Below are 20,399 nucleotides of genomic sequence, written 5' to 3' on the forward strand. Positions count from 1 at the left end.
TGATTGTTGTTACATACTGTAGTACCACTGTGTGGTCTGATTGTTGTTACATACTGTAGTACCACTATGTGGTCTGATTGTTGTTACATACTGTAGTACCACTGTGTGGTCTGATTGTTGTTACATACTGTAGTACCACTATGTGGTCTGATTGTTGTTACATACTGTAGTACCACTATGTGGTCTGATTGTTGTTACATACTGTAGTACCACTATGTGGTCTGATTGTTGTTACATACTGTAGTACCACTATGTGGTCTGATTGTTGTTACATACTGTAGTACCACTATGTGGTCTGATTGTTGTTACATACCGTAGTACCACTGTGTGGTCTGATTGTTGTTACATACTGTAGTACCACTGTGTGGTCTGATTGTTGTTACATACTGTAGTACCACTATGTGGTCTGATTGTTGTTACATACTGTAGTACCACTATGTGGTCTGATTGTTGTTACATACTGTAGTACCACTATGTGGTCTGATTGTTGTTACATACTGTAGTACCACTATGTGGTCTGATTGTTGTTACATACTGTAGTACCACTATGTGGTCTGATTGTTGTTACATACCGTAGTACCACTGTGTGGTCTGATTGTTGTTACATACTGTAGTACCACTGTGTGGTCTGATTGTTGTTACATACTGTAGTACCACTATGTGGTCTGATTGTTGTTACATACTGTAGTACCACTATGTGGTCTGATTGTTGTTACATACTGTAGTACCACTATGTGGTCTGATTGTTGTTACATACTGTAGTACCACTGTGTGGTCTGATTGTTGTTACATACTGTAGTACCACTATGTGGTCTGATTGTTGTTACATACTGTAGTACCACTGTGTGGTCTGATTGTTGTTACATACTGTAGTACCACTATGTGGTCTGATTGTTGTTACATACTGTAGTACCACTATGTGGTCTGATTGTTGTTACATACTGTAGTACCACTATGTGGTCTGATTGTTGTTACATACTGTAGTACCACTATGTGGTCTGATTGTTGTTACATACTGTAGTACCACTATGTGGTCTGATTGTTGTTACATACTGTAGTACCACTATGTGGTCTGATTGTTGTTACATACCGTAGTACCACTGTGTGGTCTGATTGTTGTTACATACTGTAGTACCACTATGTGGTCTGATTGTTGTTACATACCGTAGTACCACTGTGTGGTCTGATTGTTGTTACATACTGTAGTACCACTATGTGGTCTGATTGTTGTTACATACCGTAGTACCACTGTGTGGTCTGATTGTTGTTACATACTGTAGTACCACTATGTGGTCTGATTGTTGTTACATACCGTAGTACCACTATGTGGTCTGATTGTTGTTAGATACTGTAGTACCACTATGTGGTCTGATTGTTGTTACATACTGTAGTACCACTGTGTGGTCTGATTGTTGTTACATACTGTAGTACCACTATGTGGTCTGATTGTTGTTACATACCGTAGTACCACTATGTGGTCTGATTGTTGTTAGATACTGTAGTACCACTATGTGGTCTGATTGTTGTTAGATACTGTAGTACCACTATGTGGTCTGATTGTTGTTACATACTGTAGTACCACTATGTGGTCTGATTGTTGTTACATACTGTAGTACCACTATGTGGTCTGATTGTTGTTACATACTGTAGTACCACTGTGTGGTCTGATTGTTGTTACATACTGTAGTACCACTATGTGGTCTGATTGTTGTTACATACTGTAGTACCACTATGTGGTCTGATTGTTGTTACATACTGTAGTACCACTATGTGGTCTGATTGTTGTTACATACTGTAGTACCACTGTGTGGTCTGATTGTTGTTACATACTGTAGTACCACTATGTGGTCTGATTGTTGTTACATACTGTAGTACCACTATGTGGTCTGATTGTTGTTACATACTGTAGTACCACTATGTGGTCTGATTGTTGTTACATACTGTAGTACCACTATGTGGTCTGATTGTTGTTACATACTGTAGTACCACTATGTGGTCTGATTGTTGTTACATACCGTAGTACCACTATGTGGTCTGATTGTTGTTACATACTGTAGTACCACTATGTGGTCTGATTGTTGTTACATACCGTAGTACCACTATGTGGTCTGATTGTTGTTAGATACTGTAGTACCACTATGTGGTCTGATTGTTGTTACATACTGTAGTACCACTGTGTGGTCTGATTGTTGTTACATACCGTAGTACCACTATGTGGTCTGATTGTTGTTAGATACTGTAGTACCACTATGTGGTCTGATTGTTGTTAGATACTGTAGTACCACTATGTGGTCTGATTGTTGTTAGATACTGTAGTACCACTATGTGGTCTGATTGTTGTTACATACTGTAGTACCACTATGTGGTCTGATTGTTGTTACATACTGTAGTACCACTATGTGGTCTGATTGTTGTTACATACTGTAGTACCACTATGTGGTCTGATTGTTGTTACATACTGTAGTACCACTGTGTGGTCTGATTGTTGTTACATACCGTAGTACCACTGTGTGGTCTGATTGTTGTTACATACTGTAGTACCACTGTGTGGTCTGATTGTTGTTACATACTGTAGTACCACTGTGTGGTCTGATTGTTGTTACATACTGTAGTACCACTGTGTGGTCTGATTGTTGTTACATACTGTAGTACCACTATGTGGTCTGATTGTTGTTAGATACTGTAGTACCACTATGTGGTCTGATTGTTGTTACATACTGTAGTACCACTGTGTGGTCTGATTGTTGTTAGATACTGTAGTACCACTATGTGGTCTGATTGTTGTTACATACTGTAGTACCACTGTGTGGTCTGATTGTTGTTACATACTGTAGTACCACTGTGTGGTCTGATTGTTGTTACATACTGTAGTACCACTGTGTGGTCTGATTGTTGTTACATACTGTAGTACCACTATGTGGTCTGATTGTTGTTACATACTGTAGTACCACTATGTGGTCTGATTGTTGTTACATACTGTAGTACCACTATGTGGTCTGATTGTTGTTACATACTGTAGTACCACTATGTGGTCTGATTGTTGCTGCTCCAAGGTGCTGACAGTGCCACAGCTGCCATATGTGTCTTACTGTATGGACTTCTTTGTGCATTTATTATAAATGTTTATTTTATTTTTTTTACCCCTTTTTCTCCTCAATTTCGTGATATCCAATTGGTAGTTACATTTTTGTTCCATCGCTGCAACTCCTGTACGGACTTGGGAGAGTTGAAGGTCGAGAGCCGTGTATCCTCCGAAACACGACACAATACTCGCTTAACCCAGAAGCCAGCCGCACCAATGTGTCGTAGGAAACACCGTACACCTGGTGACCGTGTCAGCGTGCACCGAGCCTGGCCCGCCGCAGGAGTCGCTAGAGCGTGATGGGACAAGGACAAACCGTCTGGCCAAACCCTCCCCTAACCTGGACGACGCTGGGCCAATTGTGCGCCGCCTCATGGGTCTCCCGGTCGCGGCCAGCAGCGACAAAGCCTGGGATCGAACCAGGATCTGTAGTGACGCAGCTAGCAATGCGAAGCAGTGCCTTAGACTGAGGCGCCTCTCGGGAGGCCCAAGAGACTGTATGTTGATAAGCGACTGCTTGCTAGGGTTAGGTTAATAATAAGGGTTAGGGTATGGGTTAAGGTTAGGGTTAGTGGACAGTAAGTTGAAATGTGGTTGACAGTTATGGACCATCTACAAACCATCTACAAACCATCTATCCAAATAAGGGGTTACCGGGGTTTGTAGTGTTTGTCTCTGACAGCAGCCCCCTTCCCTGTTGGAGCACAGCTTCTCTATGTACAGTAGGGTAGGCCTTACTGTAATGGGACAGCTTCTCTATGTAGGGTAGGACTTACTGTAATGGGACAGCTTCTTTATGTAGGGTAGGCCTTACTGTAATGGGACAGCTTCTCTATGTAGGGTAGTCCTTACTGTAATGGGACAGCTTCTCTATGTAGGGCAGGCCTTACTGTAATGGGACAGCTTATCTATGTAGGGCAGGCCTTACCATAATGCGACAGCTTCTCTATGTAGGGCAGGCCTTACCGTAATGCGACAGCTTCTCTATGTAGGGCAGGCCTTACCGTAATGCGACAGCTTCTTTATGTAGGGCAGGCCTTACTGTAATGGGACAGCTTCTCTTTGTGGGATAGTCCTTACCGTAATGCGACAGCTTCTCTATGTAGGGCAGGCCTTACTGTAATGGGACAGCTTCTCTTTGTGGGGTAGGCCTTACTGTAATGGGACAGCTTCTCTTTGTGTGGTAGGCCTTACTTTAATGGGACAGCTTGCTGATCAGAAATCAGGTGGCATATTCCTCCAATGCACTGCAATGGCTATGATGAATGTGGGAAATGTTGTCTCCACCACACCTGACTGGCTTCTGACACCCCTCCACTTTTATTTATTTTCAACAGTCGCTCAACTCAGCACCAGTGATCAATGGAACGAACTATGCCAATCAGAGGCCAGATGGTGTACTTTATCAGGCAACCACCAGCAACTTGTGTGCCTGATAGCATGTGCTAAGAGAAAGTGGAAAAAAGTGTGTGCGCGCGTGTGTGTTCAGTGAGAGTGAAGGAGAGAGACAGAAATATTTTTCTTAACTGCTCTGGCGTGATCATTCTCAGTCATGATAAGGGATGGATGGAAATGTACAGCATGGTTACATGGAGGAACATGGGGGAGGGTCATGCTTTTTCCATTTCAGTCAAGGGGAGGGTTTAGTATTGTTAAGATCTAGTCCTGGGGAGGGTCATGTCATTTGTAATTGATGAAATGTCAATATTTCTCTGTGTTTTAGATTGAGTTGCTTGTTAGGCTATATATCGATGTGTGCCCGATGCTGCCCCTCGTCTCTGATTCTCCGCTGAGCACACAATATCAAGTGCGCCTATAGGCGATTTAGTGTGGTCTCAATCAAATGATCCATAGCCTATAGGCTATTTAGTGTGGTCTCAATCAAATGATCCATAGCCTATAGGCTGTAGGCTAGGCTATACAAAGCGCATGCTCGGAGAAGCTGCTGGGATGGTGTAAATAAAACTAAGCTGCATTACACACTGCAATGTGCTCCAAAAAGAAAAGACTCCTGGAGTATCCTTTAGGGGTTCTTCACATTAAACCTGTTAGGGAACCCCTATAAGTTCTTCAAAGAACCCCTTTTGATTTATCCTGGAATAACCTTTTGAAGAACCTTTTGGGGTAAATGTTTTAACTATCCCCCTCCCCTATTATTATTAATAATAATATGCATAACAATAACAACAATAACACAACATTTTAGTTGTCGGTGTTTATTATGATTTTAGGCAATTTTAGGCAAAGCAGAATAAAAAAATCCCAATATGAGGTAAACTCCCAGCAGAGCCCCAAGTCCAATGGACATATCCTCTGGTGTGTTGATGTTAATGTGTTGATGTTCTCCGTATCCACAGCCAGAATGATTTTACAGTGCATGGTGATCGAACAGGTTTCCTGTTATATTCAGAGGTGTAGGGAGGGTGATGTCTGTGAATCCAAAAATGTTGAATTATACAGATGATCAACAAAACATGCACTCAACAATATTCATACCTTGGTTTTTGTGGTAAATAAGAATGAAAAAAACGGTATTATGGACATACCTTGTGGACATACCTTGTCCATAACGTAGAGGCCTGTGGGATTTTCATTGAAGAGGTAAGGGAAGAAGATGGTTCATGTGATCTGCGTAACATTGCCAACTGACATACCTTTTTATGCCTCCTCGTATAGCTACAGACACAAAAGTGAGCAGTTCAGTCATCTGCACCCAATACAGCTAGCCTTCAACATATTCTTATAGCATACATATTCTTACCTCTTTGTTGATTGATATCCATTGAATTGTGTCCATTTTCTGTTTTAGAAAGATTTGAGCAAATATGTAAAGATTGATGGTGTCATTAGAAAACAATATCAATTTAGATCGTACAAGGGACAAACCTTAAATTGAGATCCTTACATTTTTCAGTTAAGTTCCTGCACCTGCTGTTCTTTCAAATCCAAATGTTTCAGTTGGGCAGTTAGGTTCCTGCAAGAACCCCCCCAACTAAGGAGGTTCCTCGATGAACCCCACCTCCTATGGGGTTCATGGAAGAACCTTTTGGGGGCAATTTTCATCGTCAAGAACCCCAAGGTTCTTCAAATAACTTTGAGGATCTTAGAAGAACCCTTGTTGAACCCCTAATTCTAACCCTGTGCCACGCTCTGCTCTTCCTGATCAAAACTTTATTTTGTGCTACCTAACCAATGGCTGTGCTATGTAGGCCTATAGTGGCAGTTCAGGAGGACAGTCAAAGGCTTCTTCCTAAAAAAATATATATTAGTCCAAAAAGTTCTATATCGTGTGCGAAGACTAGCCTATGTTCTGTTCAGTTTGAGAGAGAGCGTGTAAAGATCAGAAGGAGGACCGGAGGTCAACTTTGATAGCTTGCTAATACTATAATATATATTTTTATAAAAACAATATGTTTCTTTCCCATGATGTATTTATCGGAGTTATTGACCTCACAGTAAGCCTGATTCTAGTAACTTACACTGTGGTGCTGAAATTAAACAGATCCAATTATATAACGTGATCGATAACAGCGATTTGGTCCGTGACGCTTTATGCTAGAAACAAGCTGTAAAATACCCAGGAAAGAGGTGACTGAATTCATATGGGGATACCTTTGTTAGGTTTCTATGATGTTCATTGGCTGAGCTACAACCTGTGTTATGTTTCTATGACGTTCATTGGCTGAGCTACAACCTGTGTTATGTTTCTATGACGTTCATTGGCATGGGCTACAACCTGTGTTACGTTTCTATGACGTTCATTGGCTGAGCTACAACCTGTGTTACGTTTCTATGACGTTCATTGGCTGAGCTACAACCTGTGTTACGTTTCTATGACGTTCATTGGCTGAGCTACAACCTGTGTTACGTTTCTATGATGTTCATTGGCTGAGCTACAACCTGTGTTATGTTTCTATGACGTTCATTGGCTGAGCTACAACCTGTGTTATGTTTCTATGACGTTCATTGGCTGAGCTACAACCTGTGTTACGTTTCTATGACGTTCATTGGCTGAGCTACAACCTGTGTTACGTTTCTATGACGTTCATTGGCTGAGCTACAACCTGTGTTATGTTTCTATGACGTTCATTGGCTGAGCTACAACCTGTGTTACGTTTCTATGACGTTCATTGGCTGAGCTACAACCTGTGTTACGTTTCTATGATGTTCATTGGCTGAGCTACAACCTTTGTTACGTTTCTATGACGTTCATTGGCTGAGCTACAATCTTTTATAGCCGAGGAGACAAAAATGTACTTTGCTTGGAAAGTAATCTAATTCTGTCGCTATCAATTGATTGAGCTATTAACTTTATGTAAAAATAGATGTTTAAACCAATACAACTTTTAGGGAAACACTTGTGACCTTCTCTCGTTGGGTTAAACCACAGAAGAAGAGTAGCCAGCAGTCAAAGCTTCATTTTTCTGCGTCGGTAGGCCTACACCTTTCCACCACAGACAGAGCAGGTAGCCTAGTGGGTAGACTGTTGGGCCTGTAACCGAAAGGTTGCTGGATTGAATCCCCGAGCTGAAAAGGTAAAAATCTGTCGTTCTGCCCCCGAACAAGGCAGTTAACCCACTGTTCCCCGGTAGGCCGTCATTGTAAATAAGAATTTGTTCTTAATCAACTTGCCTGGTTAAATAAGAAAACAAACTTTTTAAAATACCATGCATAATGACGTCTCAGATTTAATTATTTGCAAACAGGGACCGTTTCATTGCAAACAAGACACGCTTACTTGGCATTGGAGAAATATGATAAGATGAACTCATCGGCCTCTCTCTCTGTCCATTCTTAGCTTGAAGTTTTGGTCATTTGTGTGGTATTCTGCTAATGTGTCTAGTCATGTGAAATGACATAGAATTGCATGAAATTTTTATAAAAGGCACAAAAAATAAATCTCAGACCTGCAAATACGATGATAGATTCATGCAATTCTTTTTATTATAAAAAATATATTTCCATCCCTACTTTTGTGTACTGTGGTCTGATAGCCCACAACCTTCTGGTCCGCAGCCCTGTGCAAAATGAATGCGTTGTAATGCTTACAGGACGAAGTTTCTGGTCTGTCCAAGAAGTGAGGGTAAGTGGTAGTTATGTTCTCTGCTATCCACTTTATGTTTAAATTATTATTTTGGGTATAGGTGATGTTCACTTTTTTTTTTAAGCGTTCAGGGAAGGTTTAGTTAGAATATATTTTGCTAAAGGGAGGGCCGTCCATTCTCATTTCAGAGAGGTCTGATTTTGTACAGGTAACCCTTATTATAAACAACGTACACTCCCTAATCAGCCTTTCTTTACTGAGGTGTTCAATTACAAAGATAAGTTTCTGAATTTTGACAAGTAATGTATTATAAATAAAATGTTCATACATGCACAGTGAAGACTTGTCACAATGGACATACAGTATTGAAGTCTCACTACACATATACCGTATTGAAGTCTCACTACACATATACAGTATTGAAGTCTCACTACACAGTGAGTCAGTAGTAAGAGAATGCTTCAGTTGATTTCATTCTCTTCTCACCCTATGAGTTTCCAATTTGAATATGTTTTCTCACTGGTGGTAGAGTGCTGTAATTGCCATCTATTTCTGCCACATTTCTTTTTTATTTAACTGTTTGAAATTCAAGGCAGGATGATTGACACGTTTACACTCACAGCCGTTGGTTTGTACCTCTTTCTGTCTGTCTATACTGTGATGTTGAGATACAACTGTTCCGTCGCACTAGTCCCCGTAATGACCCGAGAGAAGCGTTGCTCACATTAACCCCCCGCTGGCTTGTTGTCGCTGTTTTCAGATATGGAGACATGGTTCCAGACTCCATAGCGGGCAAGATATTTGGCTCCATCTGCTCCCTCAGTGGCGTGCTGGTGATTGCTCTACCTGTGCCTGTCATAGTCTCCAACTTCGCAAGGATCTACCACCAGAACCAAAGGGCAGATAAGATGAGGGCACAGCAGGTAAACGAGAGAGAGGCGTGATGTCATTCTTATCATGTGTGTGTCACATTGTTGTTCTTCTGCTGTATCGTGTGATATGAGTGATAAATAAGTAGGAGCAATCTGCCTTCACATAACAAGGTGCGCTTGTCAGGCAAAAAAGCCTATTGTAAAGCTACGAGGAAACACACTGTCTTGTGAAATGGGAGTTTGGTTTCTATTCCCCAGATATTGCTCACTGGGTTGTATGTGGAACAAGTGCTGACACAGGCATTTCTGTCCAATTCTTTTCCATTCTCCAGAAAGTGCGTCAGGCAAGGATTCGAATGGCTAAAAAAGGGGCCACCAATGCATTCCTGCAGCACAAAGAGGATGGGGGATTGCAGGTGAGGAATTCACATGAACAAATGTTACCTTATGGTCATATACAGACAATCCAGGTTATTTCACGTGTTCACGTTTGGATTTCAAATGTACAGAATACAGTATTTAATCTAAAGTATGTTCAACACAATAGGGAAGAGTGAATAGTAAAAGGTTAAATATACCTACATTAATGCTTTTAGCAGAGGCTCCAAAGTGCTGGGATGGACTGATAAGATCAAGCACTTGTTCAGCCTTGTGATGAAACAAAATAACACTAATGCTTTTGCTCTGAAGCTTTTTCTGTTCAGGAGACAGTTTTGTTGCCATGGTATCATTTATTGTAACTTGTAATTAACTGTAGCTTGTATCTAACTGGAGCTTGTAACTAACTGTAACTTGTAACTAACTGGAGCTTGTAACTAACTGTAGCTTGTAACTAACTGGAGCTTGTAACTAACTGGAGCTTGTAACTAACTGGAGCTTGTAACTAACTGGAGCTTGTAACTAACTGGAGCTTGTAACTAACTGGAGCTTGTAAATAACTGGAGCTTGTAACTAACTGGAGCTTGTAACTAACTGGAGCTTGTAACTAACTGGAGCTTGTTCTTGGCCAGTAATGACTGTATTTACTTCAGAATTAGACAGATTACTGTTCCCTCTGTCTTGCTTTCTCTCTCTCTATTTCTATCTCTCATGCTCTCTCTCCATTCTGGAACACCTTCCTTTCACCAGCACGTTCTGCTGCAGTTCCACTAAATCTGCATAAGAATGGCATGTCACTGTGATTGCCAACAACACAAAACGGATGAATAAAGCACATTGTGGGGATCAGTCATCTTCAGTTTCAAAGGCATTTAAAATAACCAAATGTCACATTGACAGTCATTAATATTTCATCCCTAACTTCCCCTTGATTAAATCTATCCACCGGAGTCAGTCCTGCAATTATGAAGGGTCACTTGCTACACAAAGTCTCATTGACACTGTGTTAACCAATGACATAAGGTCCCTGGCTATATGTGGCATTCTTGAGAGGTGTGTGTGTGATGTGGAATCATATTGTGAGGTCATCGAGTCAGAGGACAGAAAGCAGATGTTGTGGACAGGTGGGTTATGGACACACAGAGACAATGATGTTAGCAACGGGGACCAGAACAGATAAAGAGAGTTACTAGAGGATGAGTTGCAATTCACTGCTCTCAGGAGTCACCCTCCACTCCTAGCTGTTTTCACCTCAGTTGTATTACCAATACCCAGAACCTCACCTAAATGAAACATTCTAACATACAGTATCTAGCTTGTTATCACTTGGATTTCCCTAGTTATTGCCCTCCTGAGGAAAAATCAGGTCATATAGTGTAAAATCATGTCATATAGTGTAAAATCATGTCATATAGTGTAAAATCACGTCATATAGTGTAAAATCACGTCATATAGTGTAAAATCATGTCATATAGTGTAAAATCATGTCATATAGTGTAAAATCCTGTCATATAGTATAAAATCACGTCATATAGTGTAAAATCCTGTCATATAGTATAAAATCATGTCATATAGTGTAAAATCATGTCATATAGTGTAAAATCATGTCATATAGTGTAAAATCATGTCATATAGTATACAATCATGTCATATAGTATAAAATCATGTCATATAGTATAAAATCATGTCATATAGTATAAAATCATGTCATATAGTATATTGGCCATATCCTGTTTTGAAATGCCCTGCCCTATATGGAATATAGGCATTGGGTAACTATTCTAATGTTATCATCATTGTACATAACACATATAACACTCCAGGATGACCCCTCCTCACAGATATTTTACCCCATTGCAGTTCATGGGGTTGCTATGCCGACGGTGGTTGGTAATCCTTAGTTGTATTATGTGTGTTTGTTTGATTTTAAACAAATTCTGCATTCTACCGTAAGAGGAGAGAATAGCCTGTGGGTAAAGCTTTGGAAAAAAAGAAAAGGCTGAAGGTTTACTGTCAGACTGCAGCTGTACCTACCGACATACAGTCCTGTGTGCATGGCAGACTAGTGTATTTAGTAACTGTGTGTTGAATGCATTCTTAGAACAGAAGGTGCTACCTAGATCCATAAAGTATTCTTCAATTGTCCTTATAGGAGAAACCTCTGAAATTACTATTGTTTTGGTTCCAAGTGGAACCCTTTCACAAATACGAGGTTCTAAGTGATATATTTACCTTTATTTAACTACGCAAGTCAGTTAAGAACAAATTCTTATTTACAATGACGGCCTACACCGGCCAAACCCGGACGACACTGGGCCAATTGTGCACCGCCCTATGGGACTCCCAATCACAGCCGGTTGTGATACAGCCTGGATTCAAACCAGGGTGTCTGTAGTGACAACTCTAGCACTGAGATGCAGTGCCTTAGACCGCTGCGCCACTCGGGAGCCATATCCATATACATGGAACCCTTTCACCACTAAAATGTTCATCACTAAAAAGTATTACCTGCTTCACCACCAAAGGGTTTGACTACCTGAAACCAAAAAGGGTTCGCCTATGGGGACAAACAAAGAACCATTTTTTCCCCTAAGAGCATACACTCTATGATGCCAAATATGATTGAAAACAATTTAATTGTAAATATCTCCTGTAACTTTCCTTAATAGCCGTAGCCAGGGGAAGGAGGTGAAGAAGTGTTCCATCTTCCTTGCAGACACATTTCAGTATCCCAGTCTCTCTTCACACCAGTGGAGGACAGAAGAATATGAGAAGACATTCTGCTGATTTAAGGACTAGAGGTGATAGAGGAGGAGGAGGCAGAGATTGAAAGAGATTGAATTCCCATCTTTACTAATGTACCAGGTTGAGTCCTGAGTAGTCTTTATTCTGTTTCTTCTCAGCAGTTGAAGTCACTATAATCCAATATTTACAATCCCAGAGTGAGATCAGGGATCTATAAACCCATTACTAACAGGACTGCAGAGCTATTTATAAACCTAGAGGGGTTGTTCTCTCTCCCAGGTCTTTTCTTGGTTTTGGCTGCAGTATAGTCTGTATATCAGTTCGTGGGACGATGTTATCGGACATGTCTGTAGTGAATCCAGCAGGTCTCCAGACTGGCTTTGTGACTAACAGAGCTGTTTCCCTGCTCCCTCCCTCCCAGCCTGGCACACTCATGTCTGTCAGTCTAACAGAGTAGATCATCTGTACGGTAAGGATTTTGACAGGATGTTGACCGTCTATAACAGTTATGATGGTGATCAACCACCTTGACCTGGAAATCTCAGCTCCACAGCCAGTTGTTTATCTCTGAACGAACCATAAAGAAACAGCTTTTTAGGAAGCATCTGAGGTGGCACTGATCCTCTGGGGTTCTGTGTTCAAATCAAATCAGAGTTTATTAGTCACAGATGTACAGTAATTGAGGTGTACAATGAAATTCTTACGCTCCAATCTCCATCAATGGAGGTCAAAGATAAGTGAGTGAAACAATAGTAATAATACCAGTAATAATAGTAATAATAGTAATAATGCTAGTAATAACACAAGTACTAATAGTAATACTACAAATACCAGTACTAATAATAGCAATAATAATAGTACTAATAGGCAATAATAATAGTCATAACGCTAGTAATAATACAAGTAACAATACAAGTAATAATAAGAAAAAATACAACAAGTAATAATAGCAGTAGTAATAGCAATAGTACAAGTAATACTACTAGTAATGATGCCGGTAATAATACAAGTAACACGAGTAACAGTAATAATAATAGTAATACCACCAGTAATAATACCAGTAATAATACTAGTAATAGCACAAGTAATAACAGTAAAAGTAATAATAATAGTACCAATGCTGGTAGTAATAATAGTAATAATATTAGTAATAATAACAGCAATAATAGTACTAATAATAGTAGTAATATTAGTAATAATAGTAATAGTAACAATAATAGCACTGATAATAGTAATAATACAAGTAATAATAGCACCAATAATAGTAATAATATCAGTAATAATACTAGTAATAATGGTAGCAATACTGGTAATAATACTAGTAATAATACTAGTAATAGTGGTAAAAGTAATAACTGGTGCTATTAATAATACTGGTAATCATACAAGTAATAATACTAGTAATGATACCGGTAATAATGACAACAGCAATAATACTAATAGCACTAATAATAGTTATACTAACAGTACTAATAATAGTAATATTACTAGTAATAATACTAGTAATAATGGTAAAAGTAATAACAATAGCACTAATAATCGTACTAACAATAGTAATAATACCGGTAGCAATACTAGTACTGGTAATAGTACTAATAACAGCACCAATAATAGTACTAATACTAGTAATAACACTAGTGATAATAGTAGTAATAATACTATTGATAAATCAAGTAATAACGGCAATAGTAATAATAATAGCACTAATAATAGTAATAATAGCAGTACTAATAATAGTAATAATAGCAATAGTAATACTAATGGCACTAATAATACCAGTAATAATACCAGTAACAATACTAGTAATAATACTAGTAGTAGTCATAATAATAATAGTAATGATACCAGTAATAGCACCAGTAATAGTGGTAATAGTAATAATAATAGTACTAGTAATAGTAGTGATACTAGTAAATAACAGTAATAGTAATACCACTAGTAATAATATAAGTAGTAATAGTAACAATAATAGTACCGATAATAGTAATAACACTGGTAATTATACCAGTAATAATAGTAACAATAATAATACTGGTAATTATACTAGTAATACTAGTAGCAATGATACTACTAGTAATAGCAATATTTACTATTGTGACAATACTAGTAATAATAGCGAGCATACTAATACTAGCGCTAATAATAGTAGTGACACTGGTAATACTACTAGTAAGCGTACCAGTAATACTACTAGTAATAATAGTAATGGTAATACTACTAGTAATAATAGTAATAATAGTGGTACTGATAATAGTAATGACACTGGTAATAATGCTAGTAATGCTACTAGTAATACCAGTAATAATAATAATAAAAGCAATACTATTGATGGTAATACTACTAGTAGTAATAGTACTGATGATAGAACTAATAATAGTAATAATACTAGTAATAATAATAGAATATAGAAAGATCACAAGACAGCACCTTGTCTTGTCTGCATATATATACTGTATATTTACAATTAGTTAAAGTATATACAGTTGCTGCAGTTAAAATTGGCAAAGTGTATAAACAAAGATTGTGACAAGTGACTAACAAGAAAATGTTAATTGGGGGGTGAGGGTGTGCAGGGGCCAGTGGATAAATGTATGTTTGGGGGGAGAACAGGCCATGAAAGTGGGGAGGTCAGGCTGGGTTCCCTGATGATCTTCTTTGCCTTCCTGTGACACCTGGTGTTGTAGTTGTCCTGGAGGACAAGCAGTGTGCAGCCAGTGGTGCGTTCGGCTGAGCGTACAACCCTCTGTAGTACCTTGTGGTCAGCGGTGGTGGAGTTGCTGTACCAGGCTGTGATGCAGCCTGACAGAATGCTCTCGATGATGATCCTGTAGAACACTGTGAGGGCTCTCAGGGACAGGCCGAATTTCTTCAGCCTCTTGAGGTTGAAGAGTTGCTGTCGTGCCTTCTTCACTACGGTGTCCGTGTTGTTTGACCATTTCAGCTCCTTGAAGATGTGGGACTTTACGTTTTTGACCGTCTCCACGGCGGCTCCGTTGATGAGGATGGGGGCGTGCCCAGCCTGGTTCCTCCTGAAGTCCACAATCAGCTCTTTTGTTTTGCTGACGTTGAGGGAGAGGTTGCTTACCTAGCACCACGGCGTCAGAGTACCTACCTCTTCTCTGTAGGCCGCCTCGTCGTTGTTGGTACTCAGGCATAATATTGTCGTCTGCAAACTTGATGATGTAGTTGGAACTGTGTGAGACCACGTAGTCGTGGGTATACAGGAGACAGTTCTTTGTGTCCGGGTTGACATCACTAGAGAGGGAGAAGACTTACTGTATAATGTCTACTCATCAGTATACTGCCTACTCATCAGTATAATGTCTACTCATCAGTATAATATCTACTCATCAGTATACTGTCTACTCATCAGTATACTGCCTACTCATCAGTATAATGTCTACTCATCAGTATAATGTCTACTCATCAGTATACTGTCTACTCATCAGTATAATGTCTACTCATCAGTATAATGTCTACTCATCAGTATACTGCCTACTCATCAGTATACTGTCTACTCATCAGTATAATGTCTACTCATCAGTATAATGTCTACTCATCAGTATACTGCCTACTCATCAGTATACGGTCTACTCATCAGTATAATGTCTACTCATCAGTATACTGCCTACTCATCAGTATACTGCCTACTCATCAGTATAATGTCTACTCATCAGTATACTGCCTACTCATCAATATAATGTCTACTCATCAGTATAATGCCTACTCATCAGTATACTGCCTACTCATCAGTATAATGTCTACTCATTAGTATAATGTCTACTCATCAGTATACTGCCTACTCATCAGTATAATGTCTACTCATCAGTATACTGCCTACTCATCAGTATACTGTCTACTCATCAGTATAATGTCTACTCATCAGTATACTGCCTACTCATCAGTATACTGCCTACTCATCAGTATACTGTCTACTCATCAGTATACTGCCTACTCATCAGTATAATGTCTACTCATCAGTATAATGTTTACTCATCAGTATACTGCCTACTCATCAGTATACTGTCTACTCATCAGTATAATGTCTACTCATCAGTATACTGCCTACTCATCAGTATACTGTCTACTCATCAGTATACTGTCTACTCATCAGTATACTGTCTACTCATCAGTATACTGCCTACTCATCAGTATAATGTCTACTCATCAGTATAATGTCTACTCATCAGTATAATGTCTACTCATCACATCAGTATAATGTCTACTCATCAATATAATGTCTACTCATCAGTATACTGTCTACTCATCAGTATAATGTCTACTCATCAGTATACTGCCTACTCATCAGTATATTGTCAACTCATCAGTATACTGTCTACTCATCAGTATACTGCCTACTCATCAGTATAATGTCTACTCATCAGTATACTGTCTACTCATCAGTATAATGTCTACTCATCAGTATACTATCTACTCATCAGTATACTGTCTACTCATCAGTATACTGCCTACTCATCAGTATACTGCCTACTCATCAGTATACTGTCTACTCATCAGTATACTGTCTACTCATCAGTATAATGTCTACTCATCAGTATAATGTCTACTCATCAGTATACTGCCTACTCATCAGTATACTGCCTACTTATCAGTATAATGTCTACTCATCAGTATAATGTCTACTCATCAGTATACTGCCTACTTATCAGTATAATGTCTACTCATCAGTATAATGTCTACTCATCAGTATACTGCCTACTCATCAGTATACTGCCTACTCATCAGTATATTGTCTACTCATCAGTATACTGTCTACTCATCAGTATAATGTCTACTCATCAGTATAATGTCTACTCATCAGTATACTGCCTACTCATCAGTATAATGTCTACACGTGGTCCCGTGTGGCTCAGTTTGGTAGAGCATGGCGCTTGCAACGCCAGGGTTGTGGGTTCAATTCCCACGGGGGGACCAGGGTTCAATTCCCACGGGGGGACCAGGATGAATATGTATGAACTTTCCAATTTGTAAGTCGCTCTGGATAAGAGTGTCTGCTAAATGACTTAAATGTAATGTTAAATGTACTCATCGGTATAATGTTTACTCATCACTATACTGCCTACTCATCAGTATACTGTCTACTCATCAGTATACTGTCTACTCATCAGTATACTGTCTACTCATCAGTATACTGCCTACTCATCAGTATACTGTCTACTCATCAGTATAATGTCTACTCATTAGTATAATGTCTACTCATCACATCAGTATAATGTCTACTCATCAGTGTAATGTCTACTCATCAGTATAATGTATACTCATCAGTATACTGTCTACTCATCAGTATAATGTCTACTCATCAGTATACTGTCTACTCATCAGTGTAATGTCTACTCATCAGTATAATGTATACTCATCAGTATAATGTCTACTCATCAGTATACGCTCTACTCATCAATATACTGTATTATTGCCTAAATAATAACTCATTCTACAATGTTTGTTGGACAAAATCTCCTCCCATTTGTATTTATAATGTGAAGTTTGCTTACCACAGCAATGCGTTGCCAACTACTAATTAAACTATTGATGTGATCGTGTTACACGGATAATGTCTTCATGTGTGGCTATGTTGGGCTAAGTGAGTTGCTGTCTTGCTGTGTCCCTCAGGGTGGTGATGGTGACAGCACAGCTTTTTGTGTGAAGAACAGGTCCGCCTTTGAGCATCAACATCATCATCTATTGCAGTGCTTGGAGAAAACCACTGTGAGTGCTGCTTTTTTATCTCATGGATCATTTTGTCTGATATGCTTATTGCTCACTTTGATGTACTGTATATATACTCGGCAGTGTTTCACGCTGTTTCACACTTTCAGCAGTTATGAGAAGTTATCATATAGTATACAGCCACCTGCAGCTAGTTTAAAGATGGCCGTTCAGAGGCCAGGATAGACGTCTTTCTTTTATGTGTCGACAGAATCACGAGTTCACCGATGAAATCACCTACAGCGAGGTGTGTATGATGGACTCAATGGGCTTCCGCACCAGCCGCAGCACTTCCTTGTCCAGCCAGCAGGGGTCCACCACCACCTGCTGCTCCCGGCGGGCCAAGAGGAGGGCCATCCGCCTTGCCAACTCCACTGTCTCTGTCAGCCGAGGAAGTGTGCAGGAGCTGGACACGCTGCACGTCACCAAGACACCTGTTGGTACTCAGTACCCACAGAGGTACTGTACAGCACATACTATCCACCTGATCCAAGGAGCCCACTCCTCCCTTTCTATCTTTGCCTCACCACTCAATCACCTGTAGAGGCTGTTGATGTTTTACTACATTTAGCTCTGGCCTATTAATTAAAAAAAACATTCTGCTGATCCTGAATTACAAGCTAAGTTTGAATAGTTTCTAAGTTGTTCAAACTCTGCTGGCTCTAACTATTTTGATGCTGTTGATGTTTGTCAAAACAACCTCCATGGGTTTAATGAGAAATGTAGCCGAAAACAATGGGAAAATGTATTTAATTTGTCACTGTAGCGTGACATCGTTTATTTTTAAGGGAAACAGTTGATAATGGTGAGTTTGTTTGTTTTATTGAGCGCTTGCATTTTTATACGTAGTTGCTATGATGGATGTATCACTATACAGACGGTGGAAGAACAAACTACTTGTCTAGAATACACTGATCTACTTACAATGATGACACATAAGTCCTCTCAACATAAACACATTTGACTATTTTGGGGTAATAGTGACAGATACGTGCATTGTCTAACTTTATTTGTGTGTGTGTGTGTGTGTAGTCGCTCCAGTCTAAACGCCAGAACTGAAGACCTGAAGCTGAACTGTACTGACTACACAGCAGCCATCATCAGTATCCCCACTCCCCCAGCCAACAGTCCTGATGAGAGCCTACCTAACTCACCCGCCATCCCTGGCATCCTACGCAACTCTCGCTCCAGTACCTTCAACACCCAGGAAACTGTCAAGATCTCCTCTTTATAACCCTCTGAAGCACAGGAGCTTGACCCATTGCACAAATCAAGAGGAATGGGGTCCGTCAGAGAAGAACATAGGAAAGAAGGATGCTAACTTCCACACTCTTTGCAAATGCTTCACTCCGATACCAACGTAATGTCTACTGAATAGTCAAGGTAGGGGCAGCGTGAGAAAAATAAAGTAAATTAATTGTAACTATCCATTTGATGTGCTGGAACAGTTACTGTGAGGTTGACCTTTTGGCCCAGGGAGATACGGGTGGGGGGGGGGCGTTTGAAGCAGTACCACAGACACAATCTGAGCTGACCAGGAACAGATGACAATGCCTCTTGGACTCAGAAGGGACACAGATGGATGGTGTGGTTAGTAAGACTGCTTTTCAACAATAATATACCCACCGTGGCATCGAAAGCCTTTAACTTTTTCAAGATATGCAACGTTAGAACAAGCAGGAAAAACTAATATACATAATGTGTGTAAAGAAATTGCAGGGAGAGATTATAAAGATTATGAATAATTGCACAATTATATTGATATTTAAATACATCTTTACAGATGGAAATATGAATACTGTATTCTGCAATAGATATCTTTACACAAATTAATTTGAAAATAAAGGAGTGATCGTTAGATGGTACTACATGTAACATTTTGTATCATACGTCTCTAAATCACATGCATCTTCAAACTTTACCAAAAAATGTCAGTGTACTGACTAGCTTAATACAGCAGTGCATGTTCCTGTTCAGTAGACGGTGGAGAAGAGAAGCTACTGATATTAGTGGTGTCAGCTATGACTAGCTCATCTGTTTTTTTTGCATGTTATCTTATTCTTTCTCTCAGAACAGTTTGTTTGATTTATTTTTCCTGACAACATTGTAACGTAATAATGTCTGCACCAGAAGTGTATATTAGGTAAAAAATGAATTAAATAAAAAACATTCAGGCATGTTCCTCACCAGAATGCAAAGTGGGTGAGTCCGATTGTATGGTCTGTGTGTAGTAGGTTGGGAGGACTTGTGTTAATTGATCACAGATATGCATGGATACCGTTTGAGGTATTTTACATGTTTTTTCCCTTGGGAAATCAAATGTAGAGGAGGGATTGAGCAACATCCATTGTCAATGAGTCATAAATAAGGGAGAAGAGGTTACCAGTAAAAAAAAAAGTATCTATCCATCTTTGAGTTCACAGTAACCTATCTGTTACGAATCCCTTTGGCCCGACAGTCTAGGGGGGATGGTAATGGGACCCGTAACACAACTCATGCAAATTATAGTAGTGAAAACGTAACAGTGAGAACAAATAACACAGACAACTTA

At 39.5% G+C, this 20,399-nt stretch overlaps 1 protein-coding gene across 2 annotated transcripts in view; it reads left to right on the forward strand.

The window, feature by feature from the left end:
• Positions 1-20,023, forward strand: part of kcnd1 (potassium voltage-gated channel, Shal-related subfamily, member 1) — a 77,845-nt gene extending 57,822 nt beyond the window's left edge. Inside the window, exons 2-7 of one of the 2 annotated variants that reach the window (XM_039010204.1) lie at positions 8,887-9,049; positions 9,331-9,414; positions 12,607-12,609; positions 17,753-17,848; positions 18,060-18,307; positions 18,881-20,023. In XM_039010204.1, the coding sequence (XP_038866132.1) occupies positions 8,887-9,049; positions 9,331-9,414; positions 12,607-12,609; positions 17,753-17,848; positions 18,060-18,307; positions 18,881-19,082 (796 nt within the window). In that variant the 3' untranslated portion in view covers positions 19,083-20,023. The remainder of the gene's footprint in view (positions 1-8,886; positions 9,050-9,330; positions 9,415-12,606; positions 12,610-17,752; positions 17,849-18,059; positions 18,308-18,880) is intronic. The other variant, XM_039010203.1, reaches the window with a different exon arrangement.
• The last annotated feature ends 376 nt before the right edge of the window (positions 20,024-20,399 follow it).

This window comes from Salvelinus namaycush, chromosome 16 (assembly GCF_016432855.1).
Source record: "Salvelinus namaycush isolate Seneca chromosome 16, SaNama_1.0, whole genome shotgun sequence".
Lineage (NCBI taxonomy): Eukaryota > Metazoa > Chordata > Actinopteri > Salmoniformes > Salmonidae > Salvelinus > Salvelinus namaycush.